The sequence below is a fragment of the Neoarius graeffei genome, chromosome 5 (genome assembly GCF_027579695.1).
Source record: "Neoarius graeffei isolate fNeoGra1 chromosome 5, fNeoGra1.pri, whole genome shotgun sequence".
Taxonomy (NCBI): domain Eukaryota; kingdom Metazoa; phylum Chordata; class Actinopteri; order Siluriformes; family Ariidae; genus Neoarius; species Neoarius graeffei.
Window position 1 is genome coordinate 26,678,271 of NC_083573.1, and position 22,633 is coordinate 26,700,903.

The 22,633-nt window shown below is 41.0% G+C and overlaps 1 protein-coding gene across 1 annotated transcript; it reads right to left on the reverse strand.

The window, feature by feature from the left end:
* Positions 1–4,241: 4,241 nt before the first annotated feature.
* Positions 4,242–6,067, reverse strand: s100a10b (S100 calcium binding protein A10b). Its single transcript, XM_060921453.1, has 3 exons — positions 5,958–6,067; positions 4,703–4,852; positions 4,242–4,476 (listed from the first exon to the last, which is right to left on the reverse strand). The coding sequence occupies exons 2-3, from the start codon at positions 4,841–4,843 to the stop codon at positions 4,321–4,323; spliced, it is 297 nt and encodes a 98-aa protein (XP_060777436.1). The 5' UTR covers positions 4,844–4,852; positions 5,958–6,067; the 3' UTR covers positions 4,242–4,320.
* Between the last annotated feature and the right edge of the window lie 16,566 nt (positions 6,068–22,633).

Consider the following 22,633-nt stretch of genomic DNA (forward strand, 5'->3'; position numbering starts at 1 on the left):
ATTTTGATCAAGATAATCGTGTTTATCATTTTTTCCATAATCGTGCAGCCCTATTTCAAAATGTGTTGATTTGGGGGAGAAATGTGCTATATTTGCATTCAATAAATGATTTCTAGATCTTTTGCCTTTATTGTCTTTGAAAAAGGCGTCAAGAACCCCCTACCACCCCTAATGCAAAAATGGTTTGGTCTGACTCTTTGATTAAAGGGAAAAAAACGACATCGTTCGATCATAGCGCTTCGACAATCAGCGTGCGTGCCATTTGCCAACATGCACAAGTCAGGAGCACAGAAAAGAAAAAAGAAAAAGAGAGGAAGAAACCAAGAGACTCAGGGGCTCACTGCATAAATATTTTAAAAGATTCGGATGATGCAGCAGGTACTAGCAAAGGCAGTGGGGCAGCTGAGCCAGGTAAGACACAGCCAACTTTTTCCAGCCCCGTAAAGTAACCCCAACCAAGGCACGCGCGGCACGCAATTCATGTTACAAACGAGGGGAGAGCAAGTCACACTGAACACCATATCAAACGCACAGGGCATTGAATCATTTCATAACCACAACGGCTTAATAACATTGTGTTTCATATATCTGATTGAAGCTAAGAATATTCACATTAGCCCGCAATCATATCCCGCCGTTTCTCGAGTGCTGTGTTCTTCTCTGCTTTTCACACTGGACAGTACGCACGCACAGTATACTATGTTCGCCCCCAGCCCTGCCCGAAATCCCCCGTCCATCGCTGCTCCTTCAAGAGCACCCCAATCGCGTGATTATAGTAGACTATCCACGAGTTTAGGAAGGCATTGCGGGGACTGTCGCATGCAGGCTTGGGGCGTAACGGAATACATTTAATGGCGTTAGGGGGGCCCATTCAGAGCATTTTGTCCCGGGCCCAGCCAAAGCTGTCAACGGCCCTGAATTGCAGCATCGATTTACTGTATGATTGAGTTTAGCCATGAATGTAGGTCAAGTTTAAGTATGCATTATATTATCATTTCATTGTGTAATACTAAACACGGGTATATCTTTGAGTAGGTTTTTTTCCCCCTTTCAATCCAGTTGATATTTCTGTCATCAGTCTAAACAAAAAATATTAAGATGTCCAGTTATACTAGAAGAAAAAAAAAAACTTATTTCTGCATCTAGATGTTAACTAGTTAATCTGGGACAACCCACACAAAATTTCAAACAGACCTCACAAAAACAACAGTGGAAAAGTGCACTTACTATTCACCAATCTGCCATAACATTATGACCACTGACAGGTAAAGTGAATAGCATTAATGATTTTATTACAATGGCACCTGTCATGGGGTGAGAGATATTAGGCAGCAAGCAAACAGTCAGTTCTTGAAGTTGTTGTGTTGGAAGTAGGAAAAATAGGCAAGTGTAAGGATCTGAGCGACTTTGAAAAGGACCAAATTGTGATGGCGAGATAACTGGGTCTGAGCATCTCCAAAATGTCACATTTTGTGGGGTGTTCCCAGTATGCAGTGGCTAGTACCTACCAAAAGTGGTCCAAGGAAGGACAGCCGGAGAAGCAGTGACAGGGCCATGGGTGTTGAAGGCTCATTGATTTGCATGGGGCATGATGGTCCAATCTGGTCCAATCCCACAGAAGAGCTACTGTAGCACAAACTGCTGAAAAAGTTAATGCTGGCTAAAACAGAAAGGTGTCAGCATTAACTTTAACAGTTTGTGCTATAGTAGCTCTTCTGGGGGATTGGACCATATGGCCAAATCAATGAGCCTTTTACACCCATGACCCAGTTGTCCTTCCTTGGACCACTTTTGGTAGGTACTAAAACACTGCATATCAGAAACACCCCACAAGATGTGCTATTTCGGAGATGCTCAGACCCAGTCATCTGGGCCAAATTGTTATGCCCTTGTCAAAGTTGCTCAGATCCTTATGCTTGCCCATTTTTCCTGCTTCCAACACATCAACTTCAAGAACTAACTGTTCTCTTACTGCCTAATATATCCCACCCTTTACAGGTGGCATTGTAATGACATAATTAACAGTCATTTCATGGGCGGCATGGTGGCATAGTTGTTAGCACTGTTGCCTCACATCAAGCAAGTTCTGGATTCGAGCCCAGTGGCTGACGGGGAGTTTGCACATTCTCCCCGTGTCTGCATGGGTTTCCCCCACAGTACAAAGACATGTGGTTAGGTTAACATGGGGCAGCCATTGCCTGAGGTTGGGCTGAAGTGCCCTTGAGCAAGGCACCTAACCCCCAACTGCTGTAACATAGCTGCCCACTGCTCTGGGTGTGTGTGTTTTCATTGCTTCAGATGGGTTAAATGCAGAGGAGGAATTTATAAGCCATGTACAATGAGATTGAGTGGAATAATTGTTTAATTATACCTATACACTGGATTTTGAGAAACAGAGCATTTTTATTTTTTTGCAAATTCGATAAACTTTATAGAGAACATCCAACAAAATAATTTCCTCTTAGAATGGAAACAAATCAGTGAAATGACAGCAATTTGTGAAAAATGCTATAATAATTCTTGAAAAACAAAAAAAAGATACATTCTTACAAATACTTTTATTCTATATTTTGTTGCTTTTTTTGGGGGGGGGGGGGGGGTTGTTTGAGTAAAGTTTAGATTTCGTCCTCGGGTGGTTCAACACAATCCGCCATTTTGTTTTTCTCTACTCACAGCACATGAGCCAAAAGCCTAGTAGTAGAGCAGCCAGTCAGAGCCGTGTGATTGCTTATATCCAGTGAGTGTGGTTAGAATAATGTTATTCACTTCACCTGTCAGTGGTTATAATGCTATGGCTGATTGGTGCACCCATTTAAGTTAGCATTAAGCATCTGAGATACACATTTGGCCAGTGGCTAGAAAATAAGGACATGCCCATACAAGTTTTGTTTTATATACAGTGGACACCCTATATTAGTCCAGTTCCTCAGCAACTGTAAATACAAATATTTAGACTTGGTTTAAAAAAAAAAAGCTTCCATTGATCTTGAGTTATGACAACTTCTAATTAAATTATATTCAACCAACAAACTATATTGAGTTACAGGAATTAGCTTTTTCTCTACAATCAAAGGTACTGTATTTAAGTACCATATCAAGTCAACTTTGTCAAATATGCTATACATGTTCGACATACAAACACAGATGAAATATCAGTCCTCTCTGACCCACGGTGCAAACAGGCAATGCAATAAATAAAAAAAAATAGAATATACTTATATATATATATACTTAGTTTGCAGCACCAACACAAGTTTTAATACGACTGCTCATAATTAAGTTGATCCAAAAGTTTTTCCAGATTATTTAAAAGGAAATTGTTATGTAATTATAACTATGAACAAGTTTACAACCATTAAAAAAATTGCTTCAATTAGATTTCTCATGCATTCAAGTAATTAATTCAGTAATAAAATTGAGGCAATTTCAGTTCTTATTGACTTAAAATGTTCACGAAAAAGACAAATCGGCAATAGATTACAAGATGTATTGTAAATTCAAACCAAGAAGCTTAAGTGTCACTTCCCAATTTTAATACTTCATGCTTGTTGCTAAATCACAGTTGGAAAGCTGACTGGGGGAAGCCCCTAAATTTTCAAAACGGTGATTTTTTTTTTTTTTTAATATTGCATGCACAAGTTATTTCTCTCATCCAAGATCATTTTCTACAAATTCATATCCATCTTTGACTTCAAGTGCATACAGCCACTACATAAGTGGAGAGAACTCAACTAATCAATTTATTTTCTACAGAGCCCCTAAAGTCCAATAAGGTTATATTTATCTTGTGCACACATGACAAACTATCTTCAGGGAGTTTAAGAGCTCCATAGAAAAGATGGAGATAGAGAGCTCCAAGCAGATTTGGAGAGATGGAGTCAAGCTTTGTCCAAGTAAAGGAAACTTACTTCCTGTTTTGATGAGTCATGTGACCAGCAACAAACTGAATATGGAGCTAGCAAAATGATTACACTTGTTTTATACAGTACTTTATAAATCTGGTTTTTGTCTTGCTTATATAGTGCTTTGGATAAAAGTATCTACCAAATAACTGGAAATGTACCTGTTCTTGATACTCTCAATCCTAGTTAATAACTCATTGACATGCCTGCTTAAAATCCTTTGAGCTAGTTTGGTTAATTGACATTGCATTGGAAAAAACAGACAAAAAAAAAAGCAAACTCCTTACCCAAAACAAAAGAGGCTAACATGAAAGAATAATTAAAGCACAAACAATGACATGGTTTGTAGTTGTATTTATTTATACAATAATATCCAGTAGAAAAAGCATATCCAATGCTCACTTGTCTTCCCTTGCATTTACTTCTTTCCTTTAATGTGCATTTGGTAACACTGTTCGCAGGCAATGGATAGACCGACAACAAGTGACACAAACTCTTCAAAGTCCACCTGTTCATCCCCATTGCTGTCCAGATCTTTCATAATCTTGTCAATGGTGGCAGGGTCTTTCTGAGACTGCAGAGAGAAAAAAAAAAGATGCAGAAAAGGTAGTGAAGTGGCACAATAGCTGGTAGAAACTAAGACAAGAGGAGTAAACTTTATATTAAAAATGAAAAAAAAAGGAGGAAACATGTAAAATATCTAATCTGGAGATGAGAGAAGACTTAGAGTGCAAGTAAGAGTTAGGAGGTGTAATAAGACAACAAAAGTTTAAGAAAGCAAAGGAAGTGGTCTGGAGTACCTTAAGGAAGTTAGGAAGTTCTGCCTCCATGAGCTGTCTGAGCTCTTGGCGGCTCAATGTGTTGGTGTTGCCCCCTTTCGCCGCATAACGGTGGAACACCACGATCAGGGCTTCCATAGCCCTTTCCAGATCAGATGGCATGGTGATGCACTGCAGGGGCACAACAAATAGCAATTTTACATCTACCCAGTCTCACCACCTCAAACACACACGCACCTTAACTAGACTTTCTCACAGCATTAGATAGTTATGAAACAACTGTCTTGAGAACCAGACCACGCCCAAAGCTTCGCCTTCTTCCTGGTTAACTTCCAAAATTCAAAGTCTTTTTTTTTCCCCCTCCAATAGCAACACCATTTCTGCACAGACCACCACCCCATCTCCTCCCTGCTAACCAACAAATCCATGGGCTCTGGCTAACTAGTGCCAAGCAGAAGCTGCCCATTCCCCCCCCCCCCCAAATTAATCATTTCATGCAACATGAAATGACTTCATCAGGCACTCTCTTACATGTAAGAAAAAAAAAGTTTAAGCCACATTTTCAAGTGATTCAAATATGGTGTACTGCTCCAGGAATGTGATAGAAGCAACATCTTTAAAAAATAGCCAAAGTGCTACACGTCACAGTTAAACAGAGGCAACTGGACACTGCATCAACTCAAGCTATTGTTTAAGATGTTTCAAGCACAGGATCAGTCAGATTGGTGCATGTTGTGCATTTCAAGCGCAGTCACAAAATTTACTATAAATCAGTACAATCAAGTTTCAGTTGAACTTATTATAATACCAATATAGTCCAGCATATGGTTAAAAGTAAGCAACCTGGCAACACTTCACCCCCTCCATTGCACAATGGTGGAAAAGTACACATCTACTCCAGTAGATGTACTGATCCATCAACTTGAAATCTAATTGAGAAAGTTAAAGCAGAAGTGACAGGAAACACCCTATGACGTTTACATTATACACTATAGCTACACAATATTTTTCGTGTTCTGCCTACAGAACATATTTCAATCGACAAAGTAAACTTTGCTTAAAATGCAAAATGAAACGTTTCCTGTAAAGGGATAGACTTCGAAATAATCCATACAGGTTTTAAGTTGGATACAGTAGTGAAATGGGGGTCATTCTCCACCCTAAGACAGGCAGTTAAGGGGGGGGGGGCACAAGCCGGAAGATACCCTTAAAATCCGAAAAGAAGGTAAATTCTCAGCAGCGCAGTGTTTTCTATATTATATAAGCAAAAACTTACCTCTTGTCAGGGGCAGAGAGGAATTGCTGATGTGGAAATTTTTGCCTAGAGCACAAAAACTCTGCACATTCCTCACACTGAGTATTTATAAGCCGGCTACGCCCGACCTAGGTGGGGGCGTGCATGAGCACTTTTAACTATTTCCGCTGGGATGTACGCACTGCGAGTCACTTTAAAAGATCCGACTCTTTTGAACTACGTGTTCAAGTGAAACGAACTGTGGGAGTCGCTTGCGTAAATCGCTACTAAGGGCGGCGTCCAGAATCAACAGTCTGTAACTATAACCCTGCGTTAACCCTTGCCGGGGCCCTGGGCAGACACCCCCCCGAGGCTCCACCCCCGCCTGTTGTCAACTGCGCTCAGGAAATTCACTCCCTGCCTGTCTAACTAGACACAGAAACTTAAAGGTGGGGTATGAGATTTTTTTCAGGAGTATTTTTTACCATATTGCTTGAAAAGCTCCTCACACCCATGTTGCAAGCAGTACAATAGAAGGTTTGACCCAAAAACGAAATATTTTAATCCAGTCTACATAGGGTGACCAGATTTCCCTAGTCTGAAACCGGGACACTTTTGCGCGCGACCATGCTCGTGCACGCATACCTTTTTTTTTACGTAAACGTGACACTCAGAGAGGTGCTCTTATCATTTTGTTGAAGCTCACATTTATCAACATCTCACATGAAATAAAACAAACAGGCATTTTGTTATCTAGTAGCATAGTGGTATACAGATCAGTTAAATTATGGTCAGACAACAGATTTTGTAATGGCTGAGAATAGGCCAGGCTATGTCCATAGGCCAAATTTAAACTGATTTATTTCACCTGTTTGTGAGAACACCAAGAAGAATGCATATGCACATGTAGGCTATAACTCTAAAATTGTATGCACTATAGCATGAACTTAAAAAGTAGATATGTGACCTCAACATAGCCTAGGTCAGAATCAACCTTACTAACCATTCCCCACAACTGAATGAATAAAGCAAGATGTGTACAAAAGTGAACACTTTAATGGAAGGTGCAACAAGCTGTTCAACACAGCAATATGGCCAAACTGTCAGAATGGTATGTTAAACAGAAACAAAAAAGAGACAAATGATTTGAGAATATACACTCAAACAAAACAGCAATAAAGGAGGAGAGGGGTGACAGCCGAGGAAAGCCCCCACAGGAGCGCACAGCATTTGCAACATAGGCTACCCAACTCAGTACAAGAACAAAGCACTTACAGTGTGTGCAGTAGGCTTCATGCGCATTGTTCTGCACCTCTCGGAGGAAGGGGTAGGTGCCCTGTAAACCTTTGGAAAAGGTACGTTTTCTTTCCGGCATAATTGCTGCGGCATTACTGCTGCTAGACAAAGAACATTCGCGCCAGGTAATGTTTATTTTATTGTTGCATGGCAACATGTTCTGTTGTCTGGAATAATGTGGCTAAATAAACACCCATGCCACAGGGCCAGGGGGCAGTAACCAGGAAAGTTTGCGATTCCTGTTGTGGCAGTGGGGACGTGGTCAAGCGTCGGTCTGTGACCGGAGGGCGGAGTCAGGGAAGGTAAGTGGCAGAATCACTACACCTGATGTGAATTAATGTGTATGTGTGTCTTCCCCGGTGACTGCGCCCTATATAAGGAGAGAGGGCGAGCTCTCTCCCCAACCAGACGACTGGAGTGTGTGCGTTGACTGGGAGAGTTAAAAGTTTGCTGAAAAGTGAAAATAAAAAAAGAGTTTTGTGAACTCAGTTCTGGCCTGCCGTCCTTCTGTGCTCGGTCCCGGGTTTCAGCACCACTGTGACAGTCTGTATGGGTGGGTGGATCACAGAAGGATGGCAGGTCAGAACTGAGTTCACAAAACTCTTTTTATTTTCACTTTTCAGCAAACTTTTAACTCTCCCAGCCAACACACACACTCCAGTCGTTTGGTTGGGGAGAGAGCGCTCTCTCTCTCTCTCTCTCTCTCCTTATATAGGGCGCGGTCACTGGGGAAGACACACAAACACATTAATTTGCATCAGGTGTAGTGATTCTGCCACTTACCTTCCCTGACTCCGCCCTCCAGTCACAGACCGACGCTTGACCATGCCCCCGCTGCCACACCGGTCAATTCATCAAAATAGTAAATGTAGACATTTCTCCGCTAATGATTCCCACGCTGCTCAGTCTCAAACGTCGCGAGTGGCGAAAACTGGGACATATCCGTGTCCCGACAGACTTTTGTCGGGACTCGGGACACACAACCCCAAATCGGGACTGTCCCGGTAAAACCGGGACGTCTGGTCACCCTAAGTCTCGTCTCATCTCATCTCATCTCATCTCATCTCATCTCATCTCATCATCTCTAGCCGCTTTATCCTGTTCTACAGGGTCGCAGGCAAGCTGGAGCCTATCCCAGCTGACTACGGGCGAAAGGCGGGGTACACCCTGGACAAGTCGCCAGGTCATCACAGGGCTGACACATAGACACAGACAACCATTCACACTCACATTCACACCTACGGTCAATTTAGAGTCACCAGTTAACCTAACCTGCATGTCTTTGGACTGTGGGGGAAACCGGAGCACCCGGAGGAAACGGACACGGGGAGAACATGCAAACTCCACACAGAAAGGCCCTCGCCGGCCACGGGGCTCGAACCCGGACCTTCTTGCTGTGAGGCGACAGCGCTAACCACTACACCACCGTGCCGCCAGCACCCTAAGTCTACAGTGTAAAATAAAGGAAAAACGCCATCCAATCCTATCGAGGTACCACCTCAAAATGATTGGATACTGACACGTCAATCAGACTGAACCCCGCGAGCAGCCCGGCCCTTCTGTGTGTTTGTGAGAGAGAGCGAGCAGCCCCTCCTCCAACCCGCGCGCTGAGCAGGGAGAGACAGAAAAAGGTCCCTCCAAACAACGGGGATTTACACGAAAACGGTAGGAGATATTCACAAGATTCTTTCACAGTGAGCGCCACAAGGCTCTCCTGAACAAACTGATGTCATTTCTTTGTCTGTAGTGTAAAAAATGAGGTCACTAGAGCGAGTTAAAAATGAGTGACTTTTCTGCTAAGTTTATAATGGAAGTCTATGAGGCTGTGCTCTCTTCACTTTCAGGCTTCTCATTCAAAAACTGCAAGTCCTATCTAGACACATTGTGTGAATCAGGACAAGTGTGGCTACTACTTTTGAGAAAATTATGTGTGTGGAGTGAAAATTGGGGCTGAAAACACAGTTTAAATGAGAAAGTTTGAGCTATTTTTCCAAGCTCTCTACAATCTAACTTAATGAGACGCGGGGGGGGGAAGCATGGCGAGGGCGGGCTTGTTTCTTTTCAAAATATGGCTTTCGGGAACCGTTATTCCAAAATCTCATACCCCACCTTTAAGGGTTGTTTTACAATCAGGGTCCAAAGTTTGTGTCATAGAGGTCCAAAATTCAAATTGATTCAAACTGGTTCTTGTACCAGTTTTTAAGTGAAGGACAAGTTAAAGAACAGATAGGCATGTGTAATAGTTTGTATTATAACAAGATTAAGGCTACATCCACACGACAACGGCAACGAGATTTTTTTTTAAATATCGCGTCCACATGGGCAATGGATCAGTAAAATATCAGGTACATATGGCAACGCAACGCTTGCTGAAAACGATGCAATACACATGCCACACCTCTACGTGCGCTGTAAGACGGTCCCATCGGAGACACCAAAACAATAGAAGAAGTACGACGCATGCGCATAAACCCCTTCTTCTACCCGGCGTCATAGGCATATAAACATAGACGCCGCATTGAGCCTGGTGGCCCGTTGCTGGGATACGTCAGAGTGTCCGCCATATTGGATGTGGCAAATCTTCCCCGTAAACCAATGCAAGTAAATGGACTGAACTTCATAAAGCCCCTTTCTACAATAATGTTTAACTCGATGCCTTTTATTCACCCATTAAGACACACACGTATACATTTGGGAAACAAACAGGCATCAAAACAACATATATAACTTTTAATGTGATGGTTATAAATAGTGTGCGAAATACCCGTCAATATTCCGTGGGAGGTGTGACCTAAATTTCCTCAACATGCAGCAGGCCTATACCGGAATCAAGCTATCGGAAACTTTTTTTTTTTTTAATTCCGCTGCTACTATCGTAGGCTACTAATGATATCTACACATCAAGGCATGTTTTGGAGCTCAGCGGGGATCGTGTAGAATAATGTGCTGTGCTTACGCTGCTGAAGCCATGCCGTGCCGTCTCCGCATCACTTTCATTAAATGCCGTGCAGATAGGCTATAAAATGTCTCCAAAAACAATTTTTGCAATATACAGTGCTATATGGAAAAAAAATCAATTAAACCATATTACAATGGGATTGCTCCATGTGATTGCTTCACAGTCTGACATGCTTCCAATCTCTTCTATTTTTGAGTGTGCCATCACCATCTGACAGCTGGTGGTGAAATTGGTTGGGTGGGCTATGAAATAAATTATAAATTTATTTATAAATTATAAATTGTTTGGAGAGAGGTTTCACCGAGCGGCTATTATGCGCGAGACTTCATATTAGCCACAAAGTCAGAAAAATCTGTTCGTAAAATTACGTTATAATGACCAAATACAATGAAAAGTATTTTTCCAGTCTCACCTGTGAAAGGTAATCCTATGTGATCTCATTTGGACGGTAAACCTGTTGGTACAGTTAAACGCAGCACATGAATGAGGCATCTTTATTCTCCACTTTGCCACATCCAGTATGGCGGCGAGGATGACGTATGATTCTACGCGGAAGGCGGCGTCTATGTTTATATGTCTATGCCCGACGTGAAGCACTCACAGTCATGTGGTTGTGACGTCATCGTAAACAAATCCGTTCTACTCATCCAGACGACTTCGCAATGGCGCCGTTGCCAGATCTTTCCACTCTGGAACCCGTTCTCAAAAGATTTCGTTTTGGGGCACCCAAAACGCCGGTGCCGTGTGGACGCCAGGCTGAAACGATAAACAATTTTATCAGATTCACCTGAATCCGTTGCCGTGTGGACAGGGCCTAAGTGTAGCTTTAAGCAGGGCTGGGAGAAACAAATGAAGTGATTCTCGGAGAGGACATTTTTTTTTTTGACAATTCAGAATCCACTACTTCCATAGTGCTTTTAAGGCTGTAAGCTTTGTGTTAGTTGTCTCTAATATTTATGTCCCAATATCTTGACCACATTTTAGGATGAAAATTATCATTTTAGATATGTTATTTTATATTGAAAAATTAGCTGTCGGCGGCACGGTGGTGTAGTGGTTAGCGCTGTCGCCTCACAGCAAGAAGGTCCTGGGTTCGAGCCCCGTGGCCGGCGAGGGCCTTTCTGTGCGGAGTTTGCATGTTCTCCCCGTGTCCGTGTGGGTTTCCTCCGGGTGCTCCGGTTTCCCCCACAGTCCAAAGACATGCAGGTTAGGTTAACTGGTGACTCTAAATTGACCGTAGGTGTGAATGTGAGTGTGAATGGTTGTCTGTGTCTATGTGTCAGCCCTGTGATGACCTGGCGACTTGTCCAGGGTGTACCCCGCCTTTCGCCCGTAGTCAGCTGGGATAGGCTCCAGCTTGCCTGCGACCCTGTAGAACAGGATAAAGCGGCTTGAGATAATGAGATGAGATGAGAATTAGCTGTCTCGGAGAGGACATTTTTTTGACACAATTACATACTAATTTGATCAAAATAGTCTGAAAACTTACTGGGATTCAACATTAAAACTTAACTATGTTTCCAATGATATATAACCAAATATTTGTTTTATGGTATAAAGAATGATTTAAGTGCATCCCTTTTGGAGCTACCTGTGGTCAAAAAAGCACTTTTTCAAAATGACACGAGTAATTTTGCTAAATATGACATATATTGCCATACATTCACCAAAAATAACGTTATCACCAAATTTTTTTTTGCATGGTAAATAGAGCTATCACAGGGCTACAATAAACAACCAAGTTTATTTAGTCAAGCCTTTTGATATTGAAGATAATAAGTGTTAAATGTGATTTATAGCTTGTGTACCCTGATTGTAAAACAACCCTTAAAAAATGACAGTGGCACAATTAGAAATACTATTGAACGATAAAACTTTATATCCATCAACACCTATTTAATCGAGAAAAAGCAGTGGTGAAATAGGCAATTACATGGTGAAAAAATCCATCAGACATCACGGTTAACAAGTCTGGTTAACTAAAGTTTAGCCTCAAGAAGCCTTTGAATGAGTGAATCAATGAACAACATGTCAAGAACATAACCTAGGCCTACAACAGTTTCTTTAGTATTCAGAACAAGAACATTCATTTGATATATAACCATTCGTTTTCATTTTGGAATCCAGGCGACTTTTAACTTGTGAAAACAAAGAGCGATAACAAAGAAAACTAGACAGGGACACTCTAACGAGTGCAAACCCCGCCTTTTCCCTATTAAAATACATTGGGCGAAAATTTCGAAGTTCTGCCATGACCTTGACCTTTGACCTTTGACCTCCAAAATTTAATGGTTTCCTTCCTGGGTGATTGGCAACACATGTACAAAATTTGGTCCAAATCGATCCATTGGTTCTTGAGATATCTTGCAGACACACAGACAGACAGACAGACAGATACACACACACACACACACACACACACACACAGACTGACGCAGGTGAAAATAATAACCCCTCCGACTACTGTCGGCGGGGTTAAATATCTTGCTTCTCAGAAATAAATCTCAAAATGTTAGGCTATGTGAAACATTTCATCCTTTCACACACGTAATGTTCCAAACAGCACTGGCACACAGCTTTGCGCATTCAGTTTGACAGCCATGGGTCAACTTACAAGGGCACTTTCCTACTTTTCTGGAAAGCGAAGTCATTAATTAAATCATTGAACTCAAGCTGGCGTAGCATGTGAAGACATGGTGGACAGTGATCATATTGACAATGACAGGTGATTTATGCGACGGGACAAGGTGGGCTTCCTTACGGGTGGCGAAATGCATCAAAAATGTTATCAATATGATCAAAACTTCTGAAAATATCGTTTCATATTTTCCATTCTCGCTACCTCCGAGGCCCCGGGCAGCTGCACATGAAGCCCATTAGGATAACGCGTCCTTGACTATAACTACAACAACTGATATAGAACTAGATCACTTTGTCTATAGGGGTTGATTCACAATCATGGTTGTCTTTTTGAATAACACCAAACACCAGCTAACTTCTGTGAACTAGGTCCTGCACACACACACACACACACACACACACACACACACACACACACACATATACAGTGGTGCTTGAAAGTTTGTGAACCCTTTAAAATTTTCTATATTTTTGCATAAATATGACCTAAAACATCATCAGATTTTCACACAAATCCTAAAAGTAGATAAAGAGAACCCAGTTAAACAAATGGGACAAAAATATTATACTTGGCCATTTATTTATTGAGGAAAATGATCCAATATTACATATCTGTGAGTGGCAAAAGTATGTGAACCTCTAGGATTAGCAGTTCATTTGAAGGTGAAATTAGAGTCAGGTGTTTTCAATCAATGGGATGACAATCAGGTGTGAGTGGGCACCCTGTTTTATTTAAAGAACAGGGATCTATCAATGTCTGATCCTCACAATACATGTTTGTGGAAGTGTATCATGGCACAAACAAAGGAGATTTCTGAGGAGCTCAGAAAAAGTGTTGTTGATGCTCATCAGGCTGGAAAAGGTTACAAAACCATCTCTAAAGAGTTTGGACTCCAACAATCCACAGTCAGACAGATTGTGTACAAATGGAGGCAATTCAAGACCATTGTTACCTTCCCCAGGAGTGGTCGACCAACAAAGATCACTCCAAGAGCAAGGCGTGTAATAGTCGGAGAGGTCACAAAGGACCCCAGGGTAACTTCTAAGCAACTGAAGGCCTCTCTCACATTGGCTAATGTTAATGTTCATGAGTCCACCATCAGGAAAACACTGAACAACAATGGTGTGCATGGCAGGGTTGCAAGGAGAAAGCCCCTGCTCTCCAAAAAGAACATTGCTGCTCGTCTGCAGTTTGCTAAAGATCACGTGGACAAGCCAGAAGGCTATTGGAAAAATGTTTTGTGGACGGATGAGACCAAAATAGAACTTTTTGGTTTAAATGAGAAGCGTTATGTTTGGAGAAAGGAAAACACTGCATTCCAGCATAAGAACCTTATCCCAACTGTGAAACATGGTGGTGGTAGTATCATGGTTTGGGCCTGTTTTGCTGCATCAGGGCCAGGACGGCTTGCCATCATTGATGGAACAATGAATTCTGAATTATACCAGCGAATTCTAAAGGAAAATGTCAGGACATCTGTCCATGAACTGAATCTCAAGAGAAAGTGGGTCATGCAGCAAGACAACGACCCTAAGCACACAAGTCATTCTACCAAAGAATGGTTAAAGAAGAATAAAGTTAATGTTTTGGAATGGCCAAGTCAAAGTCCTGACCTTAATCCAATGGAAATGTTGTGGAAGGACCTGAAGCGAGCAGTTCATGTGAGGAAACCCACCAACATCCCAGAGTTGAAGCTGTTCTGCACGGAGGAATGGGCTAAAATTCCTCCAAGCCGGTGTGCAGGACTGATCAACAGTTACCGCAAATGTTTAGTTGCAGTTATTGCTGTACAAGGGGGTCACACCAGATACTGAAAGCAAAGGTTCACTTACTTTTGCCACTCACAGATATGTAATATTGGATCATTTTCCTCAATAAATAAATGACTAAGTATAATATTTTTGTCTCATTTGCTTAACTGGGTTCTCTTTATCTACTTTTAGGACTTGTGTGAAAATCTGATGATGTTTTAGGTCATATTTATGCAGAAATATAGAAAATTCTAAAGGGTTCACAAACTTTCAAGCACCACTGTGTATATATATATATATATATATATATATATATATATATACTGGAATGTATGTCCATCCATCCATTATCCATAACTGCTTATCCTGTGCAGGGTCGTGGGAAAGCTGGAGCCTATCCCAGCTGACTATGGGCAAGAGGCAGGGTACACCCTGGACAAGTCACCAGATCATCACAGGGCTGATACATAGAGACAAACAACCATTCACACCTATGGTCAATTTAGAGCCACCAATTAGCCTAACCTGCATGTCTTTGGACTGTGGGGGAAACAGGAGCAACCAGAGGAAACCCACACAGACACAGGAAGAGCATGGAGTTTGCATGGGCTCAAACCCAGAACCTTCTTGCTGTGAGGCAACAGTTCTAACCACTACACCACTGTGCCACCCTTGGAATGCATGTCTTATACCTTATTTGACAGGGACTCCCCAGCCCTATCTACAGCAGCAATGCCTCTTATAAGTTATTATTTATATGTCTGTAAGAGTTAAATGTGGGCTCAGTTTTGACCTTGTGGTCATTTCATTTAATTCTGCTTTAATTTTTACACTTTGATCCTTTGTCTGTCAAAAATGTCCTCTCTGGAAAACACTTGATGATGAGATTGTAAATGATTTTATAAGAAAATATTTGTCTCTTTTGAAGCAGAATACTCTGCTGTTGCACAGTAAAAAAAAAACAAACAAACAGGACTTGAAACACTTTTTTCACGTGAGACACTTTTACAGGACGTGAGACACTTTTACAGCAGAGCTTCACACATGGTCTGTCAAAAAGTGTCAATGATCGTCACCACTTCAGTTGTTATTACAATTTTCACCATGTACAAACATTGCTGCACAGTACTTAAAAATTTGTACTTAAAATCACATATATTTTATCAGTTTTTCACTTTGTATACTTCACACTTGTGGACTATAAGAAAGTGGGTCAATTTTAGAAATACTCCATACACTGTCTTCTCACCACAAGTAACACGCCCAGTCAGGCCCGTTTCAAGCTATTTGGGGGCCCTAGGCAAAGGGGGATCTGGGGCCCATAATTATCCCCCCCCTCGACGAAAAGCCTTATGGCCGCCTACCCACTGAAGACTTAAATAAACATCACACATATTGTAATCATTCTTACGATTTTTACTTAATAAATGAACTCTTTACATTATTTATCAAACCCAATTAAACACAAGAATAGACAAAATACACACACACATTTATTTATATATATATATATATATATATATATATATATATATGAAAATAAGACAAAGTAATATAAAATGTGCAAATAACACAACACTAAATATTTACAGTATATACACAAGTAGAAATAACTTCAAATGGTGATTAAATGATTACAAACATGAATAAGAATCTTAATAAGAACCAGCACACACAGAAAAGTGCAAAAGGTATAGAAAAACACATAAAAATTTAAGAATACACAACTAGAATCATGGGCGGACCTCATATAGTTCTTAATAAGCTTCAGAGCTGAAAAGCTCCTCTCACTTGAGGCAACTGACACAGGAAATGTAAGAAGTAAACGTAGTAAGCTAGCTACCAAATTTGCTTGTCGACCCGCTTGGTATTAATGAGTGTGTACATTCTCACTTACCAGTGTCTTGTTTTTTTCTGTCTTCCTCTTCCCTTTTCTTCTTTCTCTTCTGGCTCCCTGAGGGGTAATTTCGCTTCATGTTTTTTTTTTTTTTTTTTTGCCGCGGAGCTCTGCAACCACTTGACTGGACGGAGATGGGCATTGAGGGGTTGACAACAGACTGTCATTGCACTTTTCGGCCAAAGCATGTAGGGAGGCGCTGTTGTGCATTAGGGGGCCCCCCTTGGAACTAGGGTATTTCAACAAGTGTCATTAGGCGCTGCGCTGCCGCGCTCAAAAAGTTGTCATTGCTATTGAATACATAACCAGTCGTTCGGCAGTGGTGGCCCTTTGAGGTCTGGGGCCCTAGGCAATTGCCAAGTCTGCCTACCTTGTTGCAATGGGTCTGCGCCCAGTATATGACCTGTAGTTCTGAAATTCTGTGCCATTAATTTCCATCTCAAAAGGTAATTTTTGGCAGCAGAGAAACACAAATATCTGAGGTTTGATTTTTGGACTATTGTGGACCTGAAAAGTATACTCTGATCATGAAACAGCCCATAGGCTATTTTAAACATCTATTTTTTAAAAGGCAGCATCTTAAATCAAAATTTAATTTCTAACAGCAATATTGTGATAGTCCATGCATGACAACACAGCTAAAAATACATGAGTGAAACAGTAGCTTAAGTGATCTTGATGATCTTCCACCTTGACACCAGACTACCTCCAATCAGCCCTGTGCCCTCCATCCAAACCTCTCAAAGCCTGGAACTTCACAAACATACACTGTGCAACTGCAGTATAATGGAACATCACAATCCAGACACTTACAGTTTGGGTTAAGGATTATGTTCTACATAATGTAGTACTCATCTGATGAGATTTCAGGAAGTTTAGCCATCCCTGGTGAAAAATCGAGGCTTGGTGTGACCAGTTATCACCTGCCAAAATATAGGCCAAACTGGTCAGACTGGTAGACCTTATTTTAAGTTATTAAGTTGTTAAATTATTGTCCTTCTTCCTTATTACTTGACTAAATTAAACAATATAAATTTGAGACATAGTTAGGTCAGGTCAGGAGACCTATTACTGGTATCCTGTAATCCAGTATTCCATGCTGCAGGGTTGGGCTGTTGGTGACTAAACTTTCTCCCCCACCAACTCCTTGGAGTATGGTAAGGAGAATGCCTAGACATCCTGGAGTGGCACCCCTTTGGCTATTTTAGCCTTTAGTTTCTCATGTGTGAAGCACCTATGGCCCTTTAAAGGAACAGTCCACCGTATTTCCATAATGAAATATGCTCTTACCTGAATTGAGACGAGCTGCTCTGTACCTATCCGAGCTTTGCGCGACCTCCCAGTTAGTCAGACGCAGTCCGACGCGCTGTCACTCCTGTTAGCAATGTAGCTAGGCTCAGTATGGCCAACGGTATTTTTTGGGGCTGTAGTTAGATGTGACCAAACTCTTCCGTGTTTTTCCTGTTTACATAGGTTTATATGACCAGTGATATGAAAAAAGTTCAGTTAAAAAATTGAAACGTAGTGATTTTCTATGCTATGGAAAGTCCGCACTATAATGACAGGCGTACTAACACCTTCTGCGCGCTTCGGCAGCGCATTGATACGGAGCTCAGATATCAATGCGCTGCCGAAGTGCGCAGAAGGTGTTAGTACGCCTGTCATTATAGTGCGGAATTTCCATAGCATAGAAAATCGCTACGTTTCAATTTTTTTAACTGAACTTTTTTCATATCACTGGTCATATAAACCTATGTAAACAGGAAAAATGCGGAAGAGTTTGGTCACATCTAACTACAGCCCCAAAAAATACCGTTGGCCATCCTGAGCCTAGCTACATTGCTAACAGGAGTGACAGCACGTCGGACTGCGTCTGACTAACTGGGAGGTCGCGCAAAGCTCGGATAGGTACGGAGCAGCTCGTCTCAATTCAGGTAAGAGCATATTTCATTATGGAAATACGGTGGACTGTTCCTTTAAGGGCAAAGCATACTGAATCGAAACCTGATGTTTGAGGTCACCTAGCTGTATTTGTTCTTTAAATATGTATTTAGCATTATATGTATCTTTAAATATGATTTAGCATTAAAGGACGTAAGTTCAAAACGGTTTCCTTTCTACCAGTACTTACCAGCTGGTACAGATAGTCTACCAACTCGATCAACTCAGCCTGATCAAAGTCTGCAACCACAAGAGTTGTTGGAAATTACATCCAAGCAAATGACACTACCACCAGCAGAATCCTAAGTTTTGTTTTTGGTGTAGCTAACTATGAATGTATTTTATAATATTATAATTGTCTAGGTGGTAATTTTTTGGGTGGTGGTGGCAGCGGTTGTTGGGGAACTGTTGACAACAGTAAAGCCTGAACTTTTGATTGAACATCAGCCATCTCTCATCATCAGTTTTTCCCTCATGGCACATGATTGGCTTTGGGGTGCGTCTGCTTGGGTGCTGGAAAAATGTTACCCAACAGGCGCGTGAAGTCCTCTTTGTGCATCATGCTACGTAGTACTTGTGACCTGTCCATGGACAGGGTCTCCTCAAGCTTTTGCCACTGCCGTCTCTTGTCAAATAACAATTGCCTTTGGATGGAATCATTATTCATTCAGCAGACGTGCAATATCATGCCTGCTACATGCAAGATCATTTTCCTTAAGAAATTGTTCCAGACCATGTTGATCTTGTTAAGTTCCACAGTGGTCAGTTCCCATGCTTGGACACTGTATAATAAGCAGGCTCAGACACGCACTGTTAGGATTCTTATACGGGTACTGAGGTATATCTCGTGATCTGTGAGGACGTTCTTTAACTTGTTCCATTTCTTGTAGGCTGATGCTATTCTGATATGCAGGAAATCCAATGACTTATTGTTGAGGTTGGAGATCAGGTATCCCAGATATCTGAATTTTCTCACATTCTTTATAGATGTTCCATCAATGGCTAGTAGGCTTTCCTGTTCTTTAATGCTCTCATCTACATTAAAAACCATAGTTTCTGTTTTCTTGTAGGACATTTTCAACCCAAATCTACTGAAAGTATTATCATATATTCCCAATATTCTTCTCAGCTCATCCAGGTCTTCAGAAAACACCACAATGTCATCTGCATACATCAACTCAGAAACTCTGATTATGCCATGCGAGATACTAGTACAGAGACAACGAGGTGATACTTCATTTGGTATAGCAAATTCTATTCATGCTCCAGTATCAGGAAAGACTCGAAATATTTCATGTTTGGTGCAACACATCACAAAATCCAAATAGATGTTAAAGATAGTAGGACTTTCAAGAGCTCTTTGTCGGCATCCTACATACGTATTGAAATAATGTCCTAAATTCTTTATACAGGCTTTAGTGCCATTATATAAAGCTTTAAGTCTGGAGATGAGTGTTGGGCTCTGAAGGCGGATCTCCAGAACTTGAAAGAGTGCCTCCTGTGGGATCCAGTCATATGCTGCTTTTAAATCAATGAAAAACACACTCTGCCATTACTTCCATAAATCCATTGTAAACTTGGACTTATTTTATCCTCCATCATCTTCTTCCAAAGAGTCTTCCTAGTTGGTTCATCCAGCTGGGCTATGTTGAAATGTTCTGCTGCCAGTGCAGTCACATTGACATTTTTAAGAGTGCTTTTGAAGGTCTGAGTTCTAACTAATGTGAAGATGATTAAAAACATTTATTATGAAAAAAGCTTTATTAGCAAAACGTTTTATTACTCTAAATATACTATTGGACATACAATACCTGCAGAATAGCAGATAGCTATTTGCAGATAGCTTTTATACAATAGCACACAAATAGTGTTTGTTTAGCAGAAGTTTCAAAAGAGATTAGGCTGGAGTCTGGTTCCGCCCTTTCTCATCCTTTCTCCCTTCCTCTATATCCTTACTCGGTGAGTCATAGTTTCCAGCACTGCCCATATGAGTGTGTGTGTGAGAGAGAGAGGGGTGGATATTTTGGATTTTAGTCAAAACCTGGTCTTTAATAGACTGTTATTTTAAAGGGAAGGGCTGCTTTTAGCCTTACACACACACACACACACACACACACTATGTCAGATCTCCAGATCCTCTGTAATCTGAGTCAGTGACTGCGGAGTTAATTTAGGTAGAAGTACTGAATACACAGCAAAATCACCCAAATGCAATTCATGTAGTGTTATAGTGTGCTTTTATGTCCAAGTGAATCCATGTGAACACACTGTGTTGATTCAACACTAAGGACTTCGCTGTTTAGGCTTATTCATCCTTACTCATGCTACATTGATAGCTTTATGCATGTTGTTATTAGACCACGAGACTTTTCCTTGTGTCTTTCTTTGCCTTACATGAATGTAAATGATTAAGTAAGGAAGGTAATTCCAATCAATCAGCATGCATTTAAAAAATATATTAATAAATAATATAAACTATCTACTCTAAAAGGATATTGTTAAGCCCACAGTCAATGTCCTCCATTTGAAGTGAATATTAGTGCTGGATGTGGTATAAGGTCAGTTTGCAGTTGTGAGCCAGTCAGCCAGAGCAACATTTCAGTGCCCATCACAAAAACATGCTAATTATTGCAAACTGTAATTTTAACAGAGACGGAAGAGAGGTGCAGAATAGGAAACAAAGGATTTTGTAAGACTGTAAGAATCACCACTCCTTAACACTTGGAGTTTATCTTGGGTGTGTCTATTGACATTAGAGACCATGTGTTTAAATGTGTTCGCTGTCGTGCTCTGTTAACATTATCTGTCTAAAGTTATCATCAGCCCTTTCATTCTCTACATTCCAGACCAAGACAAGGTTGAGCAAGCACTGTTACAAAAATATCATTACAAACTCATTATTACCGCACTTAAAACATATTCATTTTTTGGCCACTTTTGTTTTATATTACAACAAATTTAAGAGTCTGAAGTTATTTTATTTGCAAAGTTTGTAATATGCTAAAAAGTGACAGACTTTATTTGTTTTATTTAGTTCAGTATTGTGCTCTAGGTAGAGTTTCACATGTTTATGTCTGTGTAGGTTCCCCAGTTTCATCCCACCTCAGCATGTCGGTACATGTATTGGCTCCAGATCCATTGCAAACCTGACCAAGATAAATCTGCTACTGAAGATGAATGAATGAACATTTTACATCACTACTGATTTGTATTAATCTAAGCTGTTTTGTTGAATATTGTAAAAACATCACATGGTCTTTTTCCAACTTGCCAGTTTAGTAGACTGATTCCTGTTCTTGGCTGATTGGAACCTGCTGTAGCCTATCTTCCTCAAGGTTTGGCATGTTGTGTGTTCTGAGATGCTTTTCTGTTCACCACGTTTGTAAAGAGTGGTTATTTGAGTTACTGTAGTCTTCCCGTCAGCTTGAACCAATATGGCCATTCTCTTCTGAGGTGGTGTTTACATTAGACCGTATCCGTATCGTTTTCGTTGCAGATGCACTGTCCGTGCACATTAAAACGCCAGAAAACGACTCCACAGGCGGAACAGGAAGTGTGTTGAGGAAGTCATTAAGTGAATGAGCAGTACAGGAAGTGTGTTGGTTACCGTAGCACTAAATAGTCTTGTTGTAATTGCAAAAAACGGCCGTTCTGCGAGGTGAAGAGTGTACCGAACACTGTTAGATCCTTCTAGCATAAACACGAAGGCCATACACGGTGTAAAAAAGGCGTCATTGTAGTACCAGTACCGCCGATAACAGACTGGCATACTTCATTTTTTACAACGACATCCTTCCACTTGCAAGTGGTGAGTGACTTGCGCATGCCCGATATGCACTGGGATCATGTGACGTGCCGTCTAATTAGTCATGTGATTAGCGTATCTGTGTATTGGCATTGCTGTGTGCACGGGGAACGGTTTTGTTGCGGGCACAGAAATTTTGTGTGTGTACGCGAATCGTTTTAAAAACGTTAATCTGATGATCCGCTGATTCGAAATCATGTAAACAGGGCCTGAGGTTTCCCAAACAGAACTGCTATTTAATGGATGCTTTAATTTTTCAAACCATTCTGTGTAAACTCGAGAGAATGTAAATCCCACGAGATCAGCAGATTCTGAAATACTTACCAGCCCCTCTGGCATCAACAATCATACCACAGTCAAAGTTACTGAGATTTTGTTCTCCATTCTGATGGTTGATGTAACCATGAACTGAAGCGCTTTACCTGTAT